This window comes from Lagenorhynchus albirostris, chromosome 2 (genome assembly GCF_949774975.1).
Source record: "Lagenorhynchus albirostris chromosome 2, mLagAlb1.1, whole genome shotgun sequence".
In the NCBI taxonomy this organism is placed as follows: domain Eukaryota; kingdom Metazoa; phylum Chordata; class Mammalia; order Artiodactyla; family Delphinidae; genus Lagenorhynchus; species Lagenorhynchus albirostris.
Genome location: NC_083096.1, coordinates 177,319,279 through 177,337,279, shown reverse-complemented (window position 1 = coordinate 177,337,279; position 18,001 = coordinate 177,319,279). Strand labels below are relative to the sequence as shown.

Below are 18,001 nucleotides of genomic sequence, written 5' to 3'. Positions count from 1 at the left end.
CTCAGCTAGCTCTGCAGCTTACAGCTTTGTGACCTTGACCATGAGCTCCACCTCTCAGAGCCTTGGCTTCCTCGTCTATAAATTGGGATGACAAAATGGAGCTTTGCTGGGGGAGCCAATAACGTAGCCAGTGTAGGAGATGCAGAGGGAGCTGTTCCCTCCTGCTTCTCAATAACAGCAGCCCCAGCCGCAGCAGTCAGCCTCATCCCATCGGCCTCCCACCCTGTGCAGGGAACCTCGGCAGCACCGGGAGCTGGGCCTGGAACCTAGCTCCTTGGAGCAGCAAAGCAGGTAGGCAGGTGTGGTTGCAAGTCCCACTTTGCAGATAAGGATTAGGGGCAAAGTCAGGTGAAATCCAAATGTTTCTGCCTCCAAATCCATGCTCTTAACTGTGGACAAGCAGCCTCCCTGATTCCTGGGAGAGGAAGGGAGGAAGGAAAGCAGGGTGGGAAGGAGGCTGGAGACCCCTGCATGCAGGTTCCTTTATCAAAGGCAACCCCAGAATGGAGCCCACACGGCTGAGACAGGTCACAGAGAGATCCCCTGTGGGAGGAAAAGTAGGGGAGGGTGCCAGGCGGCCTGGGATGGAGATGGGGGAGTGATGAGAGAGCACTGGGACCTCAGGGAGCAAATGCCTGGTGTGTGTAGGGGGTCAGGAATTCCCGGAACCTCCCTCTGTGTCTTACAAACATCACCTGGGTGGGTGGGTCCATGCTCTTCATCTCCACTTCTTTGCCTCCAGCCCCCTCCCTAATCCAGGCAGTTCTTCCTTACATCTAACAGAAATCTTTCCGCTGCATCACCAACAGACCCTGGCTGAAGCACTAGGAGATGCCCCCGGCACTGCCCACCCCATCTGCAGAGCTGGTGGCAGCTCCTGGCTTAGGGCGGTAATCCTGCTGACAATTAATTGGCTTTTGTTGGAGGAGAATGAATACCATCTCATCTTTTTTTTTTTTTTTTGCGGTACGCGGGCCTCTCACTGTTGTGGCCTCTCCCGCTGCGGAGCACAGGCTCCGGACGCGCAGGCTCAGCGGCCATGGCTCACGGGCCCAGCCGCTCCGCGGCATGTGGGATCTTCCCGGACCGGGGCACGAACCCGTCTCCCCTGCATCGGCAGGTGGACTCTCAACCACTGCGCCACCAGGGAAGCCCCCATCTCATCTTAATCTTCATTATTCTCCTTGTTCAGCAGAGTCAACACAAGATTAGGTTTAATTTATGGGGAAAAAAATAGCAAAGTCATTACTCACCAGATCAGGATTGGATCTGCCTGGGTGTTCTGTGTTCACTGCAGGCAAGGGGCCACGAGGAAGGCCCAGAGTTCTGCTGAGGTGGGGACAGACTCGGGGGGGGGAGGTGAGGCCCCCAGACCCGTTTGAGGCTGGATCCCTGGAGACCACCAGCCCTTTCCAGTCTTAGAGGACTCCGGCCTCGGAGGACTTAGCCTCCTAAATGTTTCTCAGGAGCCTCTGGCATAAGAGCAGCCCCAAAGCAGGGCAGGGGGCTCAGCTTCTGTGGACCGAGACCTAGCCCCAGTCAATGGAAAGCAATCAGGATTTGGATTCAAATCCTGACTTCTGAGGCCCCTTCCTCTGCAGAGAACTGGGCCTAACCAGCCCCGCCAGGGGACTCCCTTGACAATGCTGACACCTAGTGGTGCTTAGAGGAACTGGTCCTTCCCTCCCTCCTCCTTCTAAGTCCCCAGATAAGCTATACCATGTATACAAAAACCCAGATTTACAAAGTAAACAGATCAGAAAGGGAAAGAGGGACTTTTATCCATTTCAGAATGGTTAAATAGATTTCCACCAAGAAGTCTAAAAGAAAATTCGGGAATTCCCTGGCGGTCCAGTGGTTAGGATTCCGGCCTTTCACTTCTGTGGTTCAGGTTCAATCCCTGGTGGGGGAACTACCTGCAATCTGCACAGCAATCAATCAATCAATAAAAGAAAAATCATTTTACCTTCCCTGATCCCTTAACCAAAATAGCTCCTCCTTCTGTCTGGGGCAATGATATGCAGAGAAGCCCTGGAGCCCCACAGTCCTTGTCATTTCCAACTCTTTCCATTCCTCCTGCCCTAGCTCTGTCCTCTGGCATGTGCCCATCTTTGACCCTGTACCACAGAGAAGTGGCTAGGGACAGCTCAACTACTTACTCATCATATGACCCTGGGCAAGTTACCCAACATCCAAGTCTGAGCTCTTTCATTTATAAAATGGGAATATCTCTATCTACCAGAGAGGGCCGTTGAGCAGATTAAATAAGCCTGTGTGCGTAGCACAGGAATCGGCACCAGTAAGGCCTCAGCAAATGCCTGTCGTCCTCACTACCATCATCATTATCATCCTGTTCATCCTGCTACTCATGGGAAATTTGGTTTCATCAAGTAAACTGTAAGCTTCTGAAATCTAACTCCCCAACCCAGCTCCTGCTAGATAAAGGTTTTGCCTTAAAGGACACTGATATCGCATCTGCTTCTTGTACTGTTTATATCTTATAAGACAGAGCACACAGTTGGTGCTCAGGAAACCCTCAGGATTGCCTGCCTACATCTCCAACCTCATGTCAAACCACTTCCCCACTTGCTCACTGAGCTCCAGCCATGCTGGCTGCCTTTCTGATCCGTAAGTAAGTTCATTCCCACCTCATGGCCTTTGCACTTACTGCTCCTTCAGTGTTCTTCCGCCAGATATCTGGTTTCTCATCATCATTCAAATGTCACGTCCTCAGAGAGATCCTCCCTAATCACCTTGACCAAAGTAGCACTCCCACCCTCACTCTCTACTTCGTTTACTGTACTATAGAGGTCAAGTGCCTAAGTGGCTGGGTAGAATTCCAGTTCCACCACTACCTAGCTGTGTGGCCTCAGATAACTTGCTTTATCTCTCTGCGCTTCTGTTCTCTCATCTGTAAAAATGGAAATAATAATGGTTCCCACTTCAGAAGGTTATCATGATGAATCAATATATATACAAAGGTCTTGGAGTAGTGCCAGGCATGTCTATTAAGTGCTATATCATGTTGGTAATTATCCTATTTATTTAACTGCATGTGTTTATGTTTCTCCATCTAGACTGTATATTCCAGGAGGACAGAGGCCTCGTCTGTTTTATCCCTGCCTGGCAGAGAGTAGGTGCTCAAAAACATCGGTTGATTAGAAAGGATCTCAGGGGCCATGCAGGCCTCTCTCTCCTTAATCACGTTCTGGTGCCTTTGAGCCGTGTGGCCGACCTCTCTGCCATCTCCGGCTTCCACACTCCTCAGGGCCCTGAGGCGCCCCCTGCTGGACGGCGTGTAGGTTTTTCCTCGAGGGAAGGTGATAGCTGCCTCCTGTAACTGTCAAGTTTCCACGCCTGCCTGGCTCTGCCCTCTAGAGTAGGGACAGTAAACTGCAGGGTTTGGAGCACGCTCTCTGGAGCCAGATGCACCTGGATCAGAGCTTGCGCTTCTCCAGTTACGCTGGGTGTCACATGCCAGGAAAGTCTCTCGTCCTCAGTCTCCTCGTGTGTAGAAGAGGGTAGCGATACCCTTGTCCCCTTCCCCACATTCAACTGGGTGACAGGGGTGGTGTGACAGGACGTACCCCGTGCACAGTGAGCCTTGTGGGCCCCCCTTCCCCCAGCGTCGGCCCTCGGATGACCCACAGGAAGCTGTCTCGTCTTCCCAAGCTGAACACCACCAGCGTATCCAGCGGTCCCTCGAGTGACAGCCACGCAGGGACAGTCGGCACCACCCCCTCATCCAAGCCCCTCAGGTCTCCTCTGTGGGTCCCATGCCCTCGGGGGAGAGTCTGGCCCCTGGCTGTCTGGCTCTCCTCTGAGAGCCGGCAGCTGGCTGGAGGTGGCCTTGCTGGGCTTGCATCCTCCTACACACTTGCCCCCCACCTCCCTGGCTGCTGCATCTCCCCCGTCGTGACCCCAGAAGCTGAGGTTTCCCTGGGCCTTCTCCTGACTCACTCCACACTTGTTCCCAGCTCTCACCAGTGCCCTTGGCTTTGACTGCTGGCCACAGACACTGCAACTCCTCTATCTCCAGCCCAGAGCCGCAGATTCCTTATGGCCCTCTTTCCTGAATGCCTCCTGGGGAGAGCTCCCCCCACCTACAGCACCTTTCATGCCCCCCATATTCCCACCCTGACATCCAGTCCTCTGGACACCTGGACCCAGACTCCTGGCCTCTCACATCCACCGCACCTCTCCATCCAGCCTCCTCTTTTAGCCCAGGCGTGGGCTCTGGTCCTCTCCTGACTCATCCCCACCTGTTTCCCAACACGCTCATCCTAGGCCCTCCTCACCCAAAAGCGTTGCTTTGCCTGTCACTCCTGCACATAAACCTGGGAGCTCATGGGGGTGACCCACTTCCTTCATGGCTCCTCATCAAACTGGGCTCCCAGGGCGAAGCGTCGCTTCTCCTGTCTGATCGGCCACTCAGGTGGGTGTGGAGGATGCCTCTCCCACTGGACTGTGAAGACCCCTAGAAAGGACCAGTGGTGCTCATGGAACAAGGGGCTGTGCCTCCACCATCAGACCGGGAGTCCTCAGGGATCTGTCTTTCCTTGTCTGACAGGATGTTCCCAGAGCAGGGGCTATGCCTCCACCATTAGACTGGAGGCCCCCGTGACACTGGATATATCCCTTCCCCAGATGCCCCATCCTCGATGTGGCCAAGCTGGTGACTCTTCCTGGGACAAGGAGTGTCTGACTTACCCCTGCAACTTTAGGACCCTGTGCTGGGCCTGGCCCCTGGTTGGGGCGTCAGGAATCATGAGTGAATGAATGAGCCAATGAGCAAATGCAAGCAGGCTCCAGCTTAAACTCTGCAAGCCCACCTGACCAGCAGGTGGCATCAGGGCTCAGAATCAAAGGAAAGCTGGAGGGGCATGGAAATTTTATTGGTCATCCTTTAGGAGAGGAGAGAAGATGTTTCAGACCCTCACCCACCCCCAAGACCAGCAGCTGAGAGTCCTGGGGAGGGGGCTGGGTTTGAGAGCTGCTGGGGAGGCCAGAAAGGGAGTTCCTGGTCCAGAGCCTAGCACCACACCCTTCCCTCCACCCCTCCCCTCAAACCAGTACCAGGGGCCAGCCCCTGGGCAGGGCTTGGAAAATGACCAATGAGACCAGATGCTAATGACTCTTGTCCGATCCAATACCAAGCCAAGGAGGACAGCGTGAAGTGGGCATGAACTGAAGAGGGACACCAAGCTGATCCTTCCTGTGCCCCCCAGCCTGTCACCCCCCATCCCCCACCTCAAGCCACTGGCATCCATCCCTGGGCCCAGGAGAATTGGTACCCTAGATGAGATGCTGCCACCACCCACCATCCTGCCTTCAGGAAAAAAAAAAAAAAAAAAAAAAACAGGGAGAGGGATCAAGAGAGGCCAGGAGGGGGGCCCCACACACACTCGGTTCTGGCTTCTGGGCAGCTTGGGTGTCAGTCGGGCGCCAGGCCCAGCTCCCCGCTCCCTGGCCTCACAATCCCAGCCTTTGTCCGGCGGGACCAGGCCCGGCTGGCTCTGCACCCGCCCAAGGGCCCCTGGGAACCAGAGCAGCTGGAACCCCACCAAGTACTTTTCCAGGCTGGGCCAGGGGCCCTCGAGAGACAGAGACGGAACAAAGGGAGGGGAGTTCACTCATCCCTGTGTTCATTCATTCCTTCCTCCGACAAATAATATTTATTGAGCGCCCATTTTCGTGGCAGGCACAGTGTTAGGTGCAGGGGATTCAGCAGCGGTGGGCCCAGTGTAGGCCCACGCCCTCACCCATCTTATTTTCTAGATGCAAATATATACCAACAAAACCCATCTTTCCCTCTGAGGGGGCTGGTCTTCGAGCACGGGACGGGAGAGGAGTGCGCCGAGTGCGGAAGGTCAGGATGCTACCGACTAAGCCCTATCTACCCCCGCGCCTCTGGCCCTCCAAGGCAGCTGGGGGAGGCTGGAGGAGGGGTCACTCAGGGCTCCACCCACACGCTGCTGTTGGTCACCCGGGCCCCGAACCAGCCCTTCCAGTAGACGCAGTCCTGTCCGCCGTGCTCGAAGCGGACGAAGCGGACGCCCGGCCCATAGTCGGTGAAGGTGTGGGATATCTGTGGGTGGGGAGTCAGGGGGAAGGGGGAGGGAGGGTCAGGCTCGGAGTCCCGAGGCCTCCCCCAGCCACCCCACCCCGGCGCTCTGACCCTCGTCTAGCCCCCTGGATTTCTCAGCGCAGCGTCCCCCCTCCAAGCCTCTCGGCCAGTCCAACCCTGCCCCGCCCACACGGGCCGTGGGCGGGCTTTTCACGAGCCCGGCCCCACCGCCCCCGGGCCTCCAAGCTCACCTCAATCCAGCCACCGTCGTCGCTGTCTTGTGGCACTGCCACCTGCCCGCTGTTGAACTCGGCCAGCACGTCCTCGTGCTCTGACAGCAGCTTCACCGTGAGCTCGTACAGGCAGCCGGCGTCTCTGCGGCCCGAGTACCTGCCCCGAGGGAGGGAGGGAGGAAGCGCCCGGGGAAGGCTTCAGCCCTGCTGAGCGGGTACTCTGGGCCCCACCCTCTACAGGAGTTAACCCTGCTGACCGGTAATACCAATGTTCCCATTTTACAGATAAGGAAACCGAGGCCGGAGAGAGAAAGTGACTTGCCCAAACCCAAGGACTAAACCCCAGATGGGCCAGACCCAGTGTTGGGACCAAAGCCAACCCACAGGGACACTTTTTGTTGGGACAGCAGGTGGATATTAAAAAACAAAAACAATTGCCAACATTTAAAACTCAGGAGGGGAGATGGATTTTCACCTTCTCCTGAAAACCCATGGTCACGTGACTGCAAGCTCTAGAGTAGGGAGGCAGCAGTCTCTCAAGCAGAGTAGCCGGTTCCAGTTCGCCCCTCAACCCCGCTCCCCTTCCCCCACGGCCGCTCACCAGTCCTTCACCACGATGGCCGGCTGAGTGGTGTCCAGCAGCTCCTCCCAGTAGCCCTCAGCCTGCAGGTCAATGACCTGCGCTTTGCGACACCACCTGGGAGACTGGGGGTTAGGACTGAGTGGAGGTCCCCTCCCCCCCTTCTCATCCATCCCCCTTCTCCTTACTCGAAGGAGGAGGCGAAGTACTTCTTGACACTCTCGTCGTGGATGAATTCCACCCCGCAGTCTCCGGGCAGCTCCTCCACCCTCCAGCCGTCCCCACCGTGCTCCACGTCGCACCAGCCCTCCAAGTCCTCTGTAGGAACACCACAGCCCCACGCTGGTCACCCAGCCCCTGCGAGGGTGTGGCAGGGTGGCTCTTGCCCCTATCGTGGGGGGGGAGGATGAACGTGGTCCTTGAATGGTGTCTTGGTGGGCAGACGACGGTGGGCGTGAATGGTGAGCACTTCCTGTTTGTCCCCAGCTTCTCTCTCCCTCCCAGGAGGGTCCTCCGCGGGGCCTGTCTTGCCCCAGCTCCCTGGGGGGTGGAAGGATCTGGGAGAGAGACAACTCCCGCCCGCCTCCCCGACTTCCCCCGCCCCGGAGCAGGACAGGAGGATAATACTACAGTCTGTACTGGGGCTACTCTGTGCTGGGCACTGCGCCAAGCGCCTTATCTCATCCACCCCTCAAAGCAGGCTGGCCTTGTTACTGCCCACGGTACAGAAGGGGAAGCTGAGCTCCCCAGGCCGGGCTGACGGGGCGCGACCCCTCACCTTCCCCGCACGGGTTGCGTAGCAGGTTGCGCCGCCTCTTGCTCAGGAAGTAGAACTGCTGCCAGTGGTCGCGCTCTTCCTCGGGGCCGCCCTCGGGTACCAGACCCTCTTGCTGACACTTGAGCAGCCACAGGGGAGAGCCGTCGACCAGCTCCTTCCAGCGCAGGCACACCAGGCGGCAGGCCTGCACCAGCTCGGCGGCGGGCAGCTCGGCCAGCACGCGAAGCAGCAGCGGCTCGGGCAGCTCGTCCAGGTACGCGGCCTCCTCCTCCTCCCCCTCGTCCTCGGGCCGCTCCTCCCCGCCGCTCGCCTCCTCCGCGCCGGCCTCCTGCTGCTGCTCCTCCGGGCTCGCCTCCTCCGGCTGGCCCACGCTCTCTGCGGGCGGGCGGGCGGGGCGCGGCTGAGACTCCCCCCAGACTGCCCCCGCCGCGCGCCACGGCCGCGATGTGAAAGGCGTCCGCCCCCACCCGCGCTCGGACAGTCCTCAGCGGGCGCCGGAGTTTCCGTGACCAGAGCCTGGGACCCTGTGGAGGAGGCCCAGGAGCCCGGGGCCACAGATCAGCTCCAAGTCTGAAGAGTGGCCTCAGAGGCCTCAGTTTCCCCTGCAGTGCCAGTAAACCCCATACCTGAGCCGACAGCAGGAACTGATGATACTCCTGACACAATGAAGCCCCTTAGCCCTCTCAACGGCCCTCTAAGATCCCTGCTCCGGTCCCCTCCTCAGGGGAGCCCTCCCCAACTTCCCCTACTACAGCATCCTCTCACCTCACCGCTGGGAGTTCCGTCCTTCCTAGCTTTTGTCCAAGGGTTTGACAGTTTATAAACACCTTTCCCGGGGACTAGACTGAGGGAATGAGGGCAGGAACCGGGTCTGGGAAACTCACTGCTTCATCCCCCATGCTTGGCATCTGGCGCCCTGCCTGGCTCCCTGTCACTTAGCAAGTGTTAGGCACCATTCTGAGCGTTTTAATTTTTACTCTTTAAATCCTCACAGCATCTCTTCTAGGTTGTCCCTATCACCATCCCTATTTCCCTGACGAGGAAACAGGGACAGAGAGGTAAAACCACCCAGGATCACGCAGCAAATGAGTGGTCGGAGCCTGGATTCGAACCCAGGCAGTCTGGCTCCAGAGCCACCTTTAACCATCACAGCCCTGAGAAAATGATTCGTTGAGTTGAGGGTTATGATTTTGATTTCACAGATGAAAATGCTCAGGTTCAAAGATGGAGAGCAACCTGCCAAAGGTCACACTGCTGGTATTCAGGCAGGGGATGCGGGAATCTGAGGCCTGAAAGGAAGGGAGAACAGGGGCTTGGGGATGGCGGAGGGAAGCTCGTTAAAAGAGAACATGTATATCAAATAGGGAGATGTAGTAAGTGCTTGGGAAAGAAGGTTTCTTCACTCCTTTTCCTATTCCTGGCCCTCAGCTTCCTCGTCTGTAAAATGGGGGTAATCCCAGGCCAATCAGACAGTCATCTGATGTTCAACTCTTCTGAGGAGGGGGCAAGGGCATTCCAAATTATGAGAAGAGGGACTGATATCAGGAGCTGTGGGCTGGACTGTCTCCTGGATCCTGGCTGGCCTCAGCTGGGCCATTGAAGCCTTGAATAAGTGGATACCGAGTGGAGGAGGGAAAGACAGTGTGGAGGTGACAGAGCCACTCTGGGTGATGGGGGAGGCCACTGCTCTCAGACCTAGGATAGTGGGGGTGGGGGAGTCCTAAGTGCTGGGCCCTGGAAAGCCAAGGTGGCGGTGGAAACAGGCCAGGCACCAGGGGAGGAACGAGCAGGGCCTAGACCCAAGGCTGGGTGTTGCCAGAACCTGGGCGGCCAGCCCTTCACCTCCTCATATGCAGCATTTCCCCACTGCGCACACTCTCAGCCCCCTGAGAGCCAATCAGCGTTTACGTCTTTGGAGCCCAGAGCACGCAGTGAGTCCTCAGTAGATCTTATTTAGTGAATCTTATTCAGCACAGTTCCCTTCATTGTTAGTTTTTTGTTTGTTTGTTTTTTTGCCACATCTTTATGATGTGGGGCTTCACACTTCCCTTTTGGCAAGGAGGAAACTGAGGCCCAGAGAGTCTTACTGACTTCTCCCAAGTCACACCGCAGAACTGTGGGATGGCAGAGAGGAAAATGCCTGCCCTGAAGCCATGTCACCTGCCCATCTTGCTGCCCACAGCTCTCTGGGGAGCTGGGCCCAGTGCCCTCACCTCTCCACCCCTCCCCCTGCCCTGCCCTGCCCTGGCCCTGGTGGACACCTGATGCTCCCCCGAAAGGTGCACCTCGCCCAGTCCCCTCTCCTGGCCCCAGGCCTGGCACTCAAGGCCCCAGATCTGATTACAGGCCCCCCCACCCCCCTCTTGAGCACACACAACTCCCCACATTGTTGCCTTCGGAAAGTTATCTGGCCCCTGGAAGCTGCCTCCGAAGCTTATTCACTCACCTGGATTGGGCCCCTGAGTCCAGGGAATAGCTGGGCCCTGGGAAGAAGCAGGAACCCATTCTGGGGCCCTATAAAGGGTGGGGCAAGGGGGCCACGGATTGGGGGCAAGAGCGGAAGGAGGTAGGATTTTCAGGGCTGGAGGGACGGGGTGGGGAGCTCGGCTGCCTGAGTGAGCATCAGTCTGTTTCCCATTGTCTCCCCAAGCAACTGGCCACTCTCAGATGGGCCTGGTGAGGAAGGGGTGGGGGCAGGTCTTGTTCCCACCCCGACTCAGCAGGCAACCCCTACAGGCCCAGCGGAGAGTTCTAGAGATGGGGAGCGGGGGACCTTTGGTGCCAGACAAGATGACTGGGCAGTCTCAAAGGGCCCTGAGCATCAGCTAGAGCTGATGTCCCAACTCTCCCTCACCACCAGCCTGGTTCCCACTGGGCATCCAGCCACCCAAAGGAAGGACAGCCCCTCCAGACAAGGGATCCCAGGAGGAAGGCTGGGATGGGGTGAGGGGAGGCCAGTAACCCCAAGAAATTCATGGAGATTCAGGCATCTCACCGCCCAGAGTTGGCAAATGGAAGAAGCTGATGGAATAAAAAGGCTTGTGGCCTCTTCCATCCCAGATAGGTCCCAGACCCGGGTCCAATAGATCCTCAGGAGGTGGGAACGTGGGATTACTCATACGCTATTTCCCGGGTAAATGGGACCCGGGAGTCCTCCCTCTCTGCCTATCATCTCTCAAGGCCTCCAGCAGATCAAGACACCAGACAGAGGACTGTGCTCCTTTGAGACTGTCTCAAGGGCTTTGCTTGGGTGAAAGTGTGTCGCTCTGTGTATCGGGGCCCCCTCGCTCTCTGATGCCCCCTCTCCGTAGCACTCGCCCGCCTGCCCCGGTCACCCCTCCAGGGCTGAGCGAGTGGATCCGGCGGCGGCGGCTACCTGGGTCACCGTCTCCGTCCATCGCTGCAGAGCGCTGTCGCGAGAGGAGGAGGACCCGGAGCGCTGCGGGCGGGCTGTCCGAGTCCCGCGGCGGCGGCGGCGGCGGCGGCGGCGGCGGCGGCGAGTCCAGGCGCTGCTCACGTCTGGGTCGGGTCCCGGCCGGACGCGCCTCTTAAAGGCCCCCGCCTCCGCCCCCGCCCCGCCTTTGGCCCCGCGCCGGGACGCCCCACAGTCCGGAGCGATCGGCCCGAGGCCTGAGGCTCCCGGTTCCTTGGCGGACCCAGGAGGCCAAGAAAGGTCGGGAGTCGTTTCTTTTTTTTTTTTTTTTTTTAATGGGGGCGGGTGGGAGTCCGATTCGGGGCGTCTCCCAACACCCTCCTGGGGTGGCTGCTGGGAGGAGGCTGGGAGAGTCTGGGTCATGCGGAGGGTGTGGGCAGAAGCTCCTCCCGGCACGACACCGCCCCGCCCCAGGTAATTTTCCTACATCCGTGGGGGGCGCACCCCAAGCCGGGTGCTCCCCGCGGGCCGGGGACCGGAGCGGGCCGTGGAGGCGGGGCCGGGGCGGGGCTCGGCGGGCTGGGGCGGGGTTGCATCCACCGGCGACCGCAGGCGGAGGCTGGCTCAGCCCCTGCTACGGAGCGGGATCGCACAGCGGTAGCAGAGGGCAGGTGACCGGCGGGAGTGGGCGCGGGGAGCGCCGGGGCGGGGACGCGGGGTGCGGGGGCCGGGCGGGCGGGCTCGGTGGTTCCGGGCCCAGCAGCAGTGCGCCGAGGGAGGCCCGCGCGGACAAGGCCTAGGCGGCGGGGTTGCGCGGCGCGGCCTCGAGAGGCGGCGCGAGCAAGAACCAGAGCTGGGGTCGCCATCGATGCGCAGGGGTCCAAGCCTAGACTTTGGGAAACATTTGAAAGCCACGAGGAGGGATGGGAAGTCGAAGGCGCGCGGGGACACCCGGGGCTGGAGCCCAGCCACGGGGATGGGGGTGGGGGTATAGGAAAGCCCGCTCCCCATCGCCCACCCCTTCTCCAGTCCCAGCCAGGCAGAGCATTTACTCCGTGGTCTCGAAAAAGTGGCTAGGGCCCTTTGGACCTCGGTCGGAGACAATGATAATTATCCCTGCCCCCCCCCCAATATCTCCGCTCCTCCGTTTTGAGGATGGGAGAGAGAATGCGGAAGGTACCAGACAGGCTGCGGGGCTGCGAATTGTGATTTCCATGCTAAAGACCGTCCGACCTATTGAAAAAATCTGGCTCTAGATACAGAGAAGGCTCAGGCTCCTTTCCCCTCTGCTCCTGTCTGTGTGACCTTGGGAAGATCCTGATACCTCTTCTGCCTCGTGAGCCTCCCTTAGAGGCTATTGTGAGCTGCCAGTAAAAACAATCAGAGCTCTGAGCTTCTTTACTGAGCTTCTGCTGTGTCCCAAGCTCCTTGTACCCCCTCTAGGAGGTAAGTATTGTTCCTGGCCCCATTTTACAGAGGAGGAAACTGAGGCTCAGAGAGGCCCAGTGACTTTCCTGAGATAGTCAATGGCAGTGCTGGGAGGGAACCTCCACCACCACGGGGTGCTGCGAATATTGGGTCCTGGGGAGAGGATCAGGTCTGTAGTGTAGCTTTCAACAACCATAGGAGAGCCATGGCGGTGGGGAACATCAACGAGCTGCCCGAGAACATCCTGTTGGAGTTGTTCACGCACGTGCCTGCCCGCCAGCTGCTGCTGCGTTGCCGCCTGGTCTGCAGCCTCTGGCGAGACCTCATCGACCTCGTGACCCTCTGGAAGCGCAAATGCCTGCGTGAGGGCTTCATTACCAAAGACTGGGACCAGCCCGTGGCCGACTGGAAGGTCTTCTACTTCCTCCGCAGCCTCCACAAGAACCTCCTGCATAACCCGTGCGCCGAAGGTGGGGTGCAGACTGGGTATGATGTGCCCCCAAACACACAGACTGTTGTGATACCAGCTAACATTCATTAGGCGCTTACTATGAGCCAGCCAGGCACTTTGGGGGGTTTAATTCCTTTCTCACAATAATCCTAAGAGGTAGGTACTATTAGGCACCCATTTTTCAGATGGGAAAACTGAGGCCAAGAGTGGCATTGTTCCACTCTTATTCCACTCTGAAGGTTATTTCCCCAGTGACCTTTCCTAGGAGAGGGAATGTTGGCCAGTTGGAATGAATTGTGCCCAAGACACAAGACCAGGAAGTCAGAGCCATATTTTCTTGGCCTGGCTCCCAGACTCCAGGACTAGGCCTACTAGGACTGCCCAGAAGACAAAGGGGGCTTTGCTTATGAGAGAATGAGAGATCCGGTCTTCTTCCCAGCACATTCCAACAAAAGGTAAAACAAAACTTCTGCGGTCATCCAGAGCCCCCTCTTTTCCCTTGCTGTGCTGTAAATGACTAAGTAGACACTTTGATGGCATGAGAACCTCAATCTCTATTATGTGGCCAAATTCTGGAGCAAAATGATAGTAAAACAACCCCAGGCTGTCCAGAGCTTTCGGATGTCTGCCTCACTTGACTCCCCAACGGCCATGTTCTTCACCAGCATGTTGACAAACTATGGTCCATAAGCCAAATCTGGCCTAGGAGCTACGAATAGTTTTTATGGTTTTAAAGGGTTATTTAAAAAACAAACAAAAAGGGCTTCCCTGGTGGCGCAGTGGTTGAGAGTCCGCCTGCCGATGCAGGGGACACGGGTTCATGCCCCGGTCCGGGAGGATCCCACATGCTGCGGAGCAGCTGGGCCCGTGAGCCATGGCCGCTGAGCCTGCATGTCAGGAGCCTGTGCTCCGCAACGGGAGAGGCCACAACAGTGAGAGGCCCGCGTACCGCCAAAAAAAAAAAAAAAACTTAAACAAACAAACAAACAAAACAAGACACTATGTGATAGAGTCAACATGTAGCCCACAAAACCTAAAGTATTCTGACCCTTTATGGAAAAAGTTTGCCAGCCCCTGTTCTTGACCCCGGTTTACAGAGGACAAAACCAAGGCTCAGAGAGAGAAAGCAGCTTGCTTAAGGTCACAGAGCCCAGTATTGGTGGAGCCGGGACTAGACCCAGATCTGTCTGACCGGCACCAGAGCATTCCATCCCAGAAGTAGTCTGGTTGTTCCCATCATCAGGATTCCCAGTAGAAATCAGTTACCATGGTGCCTGGCACACAGGCAGCACCTAGTACAAGGCAGGCACTGTTGATGTGCAGGGTTCCCCAGCACGGGGCTTGAGGGCAGCTGCTGAAATCCAGGGAGAGGTGCCAGGAGCAAGGGGCACTTGGAAGGCGGCCACTGAGGGGCTTCCCTTTGATACGAACTCTGCTTTCCCACCAGAGGGGTTTGAGTTCTGGAGCCTGGACGTGAATGGAGGCGATGAGTGGAAGGTGGAGGAGCTCTCTGGAGACCAGAGGCAGGAATTCCCCAATGACCAGGTCAAGAAATACTTCGTGACTTCTTATTAGTAAGATCCGAGGGGTCTCGGGGCGGGGTGGGGGGAAGCCCAAGTCACTGCACCTTGGGGTCTCTCCTGCTCTGGGAGGGGCAGTCCTAGCCCCCCAGTGCCCTAGTGGCGAGCCCCAGCCCCTCCCACCCCTCCACCCACCCCCAGCACCTGCCTCAAGTCCCAGGTGGTGGACCTCAAGGCTGAAGGGTATTGGGAGGAGCTGATGGACACCACACGGCCAGACATCGAGGTGAAGGACTGGTGAGTGCTTGGGGCGAGGGTTTGGGGGGGGCCCTGCCACTCAGGTGCCCCACCCGCACCCTGCCCCCCCATCTCCAAGGCCCTGAAGGGCCCTTCCTCCGCCTGCAGGTTCGCAGCCAGGCCAGACTGCGGGTCCAAGTACCAGCTGTGTGTTCAGCTCTTGTCGTCAGCGCATGCGCCTCTGGGGACCTTCCAGCCAGACCCAGCAACCATCCAGCAGAAGAGCGATGCCAAGTGGAGGGAGGTGTGTGAGCCGGGAAGGGGACAGGGGGCACATTGTCCAAGGCTGAGACTGCAGTCAGACAGGCCCAAGTTGAGATCCCAGTTCTGCTGCTTCTTACCTGGGCTTTGGCTGCTCTGAGCTCTCAAAGATTATCAGTGAGATGATGCCGGTAAAGCCATGTTCAAAAAGATTGACTATTATTAATTACTAATATCAGTTATTACTATTATCTAGGTTAGGGTTCAGTGAACTTTTTCTTAAAAGGCCAGATACAAATAGTTTAAGCTTTGCAGGTTTTACTGTATCACAACTACTCAGCTCATCAACTCTGCCGTTGTGTTGTGAAAGCAGCTTTAGCAAATGGTCATGACTGTGTTCCAATAAAACTTTATTTACAAAAACTGGCAGTGGGCCCCTAGACCATAGTTTGCCAACTTCTGATGCAGACCAGTGCTCTCCAGTAGACCTTTCTGCAGTGATATAAATGGTCTGTCTGGGACTTCCCTGGTCTGAACTTGGTGCTTTCACTGCCATGGCCCCAGGTTCAGTCCCTGGTCAGAGAACTAAGATCCTGCAAGCGGTGTAGCACAGCCAAAAAAAAAAAAAGAGAGAGAAAGAAAGAAATGGTCTGTCTGCCCTGTCCAGTTTGGTAGCCAAGAGCCACATGTGACAATTGAAAACTTAATAAGAGCCAGTTCATAGTACGACTAGGAACTGAATTTTTAATTTTATCCAACTTTAATTAATTTTAACTTAAATAGCCACGTGTGCTCAGTGATGAGTGCATTGGACATCCTTTGGCAGCTTGCAGAATTTCCTTCAGTTCATTTGATCTGCACTTAGATAATCCCGTGGAGTGGACCCAGCAGGATTTTGCTCCATTTTACAGATGAGGAAACTGAGGAGACACAGACAGGGGAGGTGGTCTGCCCCAAATCAGAGCGAGGACTAGAATTCCATTCTGCTGACTCTGGGTTGAGCACTGAGACCTCAGCCCATCCTGGTCCCCTCACCCCCTCAGGCAGTACCCCGCTCAGGGTCAACTCCCCTGACCGCTCTCCTTCCCTCCCCCTGCCCCCGCCCCCCAGGTCTCCCACACGTTCTCCAACTATCCACCCGGCGTCCGCTACATCTGGTTTCAGCACGGCGGCGTGGACACTCACTACTGGGCCGGCTGGTACGGCCCGAGGGTCACCAACAGCAGCATCACCATCGGGCCCCCACTGCCATGACGCCCCCGAGCCCCCAGCCACCTAACCCCAACTGATAAACTGCTGTCAGAGATGGGCTGGGCTTGGGAAGGGGAGGTAGAGGCCAGGCTCTCCCAGACTTCCTAGTTCATCCTTGCCCCCCCCAGTTGCCTCTTCATGGAGCCTCTTCGTTTGTACAGCCTTCATATGTTATGGGTAGCTAGCTCTCTGCCCGGGGGTCTCAACCTGAATGAGGGGGCCCCTGAGGTTGGGGGGGTGCATGGTGTTCCCCCAGATGCCTCTGAGGGAGGGTCTCCAAGCTCTGCTGGTAACCTAGATCTATGTGTCTACCTTCCCTTGCTGGGTCATTTCTCACTGTCTTCTTTGAGGGCCCTCAGACCTGGGACAGTCAGGACATATGGCAAGCCTGTGGCTGCCCTGCCTAATACAGATGCTGAGCGATGATGTAGCTCAGACAGGTCTGGGAGTGGAAGGATGGCTCTGCTGGCCCATCCTCTGCCCCATTCTCTGCCACTCCCAGGCTTTCTCACTCTGTCCGCCTGCTTAGCGAGGTGGCTTTGGTCCAGAGGCTCAGGCCTGGTCTGAGATAGGCAGGCCCAGGGTGGGGTGGGGTCCCGGCCAAGTCTGGACTCTCTTCACTGTCAGTGAAGCCCCAGAAGCCACATGTGCATTAAGTGAGGGCAGGGCTCTCCAAAAGATCCCCCTGGAATCCTGCACACGGCAACCCAGGGCAGGTGAGGGGCAGGGTCGGGCCCTGAGAGCTGGGATGTGTGAGCCCTGGATGAGTGGGATGGGGGGGCGGTTCAAGGACCACCTGTCCACCTCCATGCCTAGGCCAGGCACTCTGGCTTGGAGAGCATTCCAAGCGCCCACGCTACCCTTGGAACTGCCATTCCCAGGACCTCCCCACCCTGTCGGACCACGTTCCTGCCTCTCCTTCCTGCTGGAAAGAGAGCAGTTCTCCTACCCCTGATGCATGTGGCCAAATAAAAGGTGTTCCCAGCCCAACGTGTGCCCTGTGCTTTCTGGGGGAAAAGGCAAACTTCATGGGAGGTCTTGCCCCTTGCCTGTAGAAGCTGCAACTTATATGGCTCTGTCCAAGGTACAGAGAGGGGTTGACATTTCAGGAGCCAGCCTTCGAAGAATGAGGGTCCTGGGACAGACCCCTGGACAAGTTGCAAACATCTCGCACGCAGCAGCCCTCCAGTACTGCCACCTTCCTCTGGAGGCCTGGCCGCAGGCTGGCGGTGGAGTGTGCAGATATCTTGGGCAACTCTTGCCATCCCAGGCACTACTTACTGTTGTTTTTTTCACTGCCCAGAGCTTTACTGATAATAGACAAAACCAAAGAATTTATAATGGTGCCTGGCACACAGTAGGTGCTCAATAACTACTGTTAAATTGCATTATCTGACTCAACAGTGCAAGGACTGTTACGGACCAGGGTTCTTGGCCTCCTTAATCAATAGAAATCGATAAGAGGCCAGACAAGAGTTTCAGATAAGGCTTTCCTGGGACCCCTGCTGCAGCAAGAGGGAGTGAAATCAAGCAACAGTTTCCCTTGCTGGATCCCTCGCTCACTCTGGGGGAGTGGGGGAGCTGGTTCCTTGTATAGGGTGAGGGGAGGGGTGGCTTAGGTGGTCTGCCCACCCCTTTGGTGGTGGTGTGTGCAGCGGGCATGTGCAGTACCCTGCTTTTGCTCCCCATGCTCTGTTTTTGGGCTCTTCAGAAGTGGCAGTTGGGTTTTTGGTCTTTTTGTATCTTGTTTTCCATAATTTTGCCCCAACTGCACATGCACACAGTTATTTTTAGTCCCTTATAGTTTCTTTGTAGCTTGTCA

At 57.1% G+C, this 18,001-nt stretch overlaps 2 protein-coding genes across 4 annotated transcripts; one reads left to right on the top strand and one right to left on the bottom strand.

Moving 5' to 3' along the window:
• Nucleotides 1-5,665: 5,665 nt before the first annotated feature.
• Nucleotides 5,666-11,165, bottom strand: FBXO2 (F-box protein 2). Its single transcript, XM_060142821.1, has 6 exons — nt 11,035-11,165; nt 7,659-8,033; nt 7,069-7,198; nt 6,902-6,997; nt 6,319-6,457; nt 5,666-6,088 (listed from the first exon to the last, which is right to left on the bottom strand). Exons 1-6 carry the CDS (start codon nt 11,054-11,056, stop codon nt 5,954-5,956), a joined length of 897 nt encoding a protein of 298 aa, XP_059998804.1. The 5' UTR covers nt 11,057-11,165; the 3' UTR covers nt 5,666-5,953.
• Nucleotides 11,166-11,268: 103 nt separating this feature from the next.
• FBXO44 (F-box protein 44) lies at nt 11,269-17,169 on the top strand. Of its 3 annotated transcripts, none has more exons than XM_060141438.1 (6): nt 11,269-11,331; nt 12,658-12,929; nt 14,358-14,484; nt 14,632-14,727; nt 14,836-14,971; nt 16,039-17,169. In XM_060141438.1, the coding sequence occupies exons 2-6, from the start codon at nt 12,665-12,667 to the stop codon at nt 16,180-16,182; spliced, it is 768 nt and encodes a 255-aa protein (XP_059997421.1). In that variant the 5' UTR covers nt 11,269-11,331; nt 12,658-12,664; the 3' UTR covers nt 16,183-17,169. The 3 variants fall into 3 exon arrangements, with proteins under 3 accessions (XP_059997421.1, XP_059997420.1, XP_059997422.1); XM_060141437.1 differs by lacking the exon at nt 11,269-11,331 and adding an exon at nt 11,632-11,702; XM_060141439.1 differs by lacking the exons at nt 11,269-11,331; nt 14,632-14,727 and adding an exon at nt 11,632-11,702 and having other exon boundaries at nt 14,358-14,455.
• The last annotated feature ends 832 nt before the right edge of the window (nt 17,170-18,001 follow it).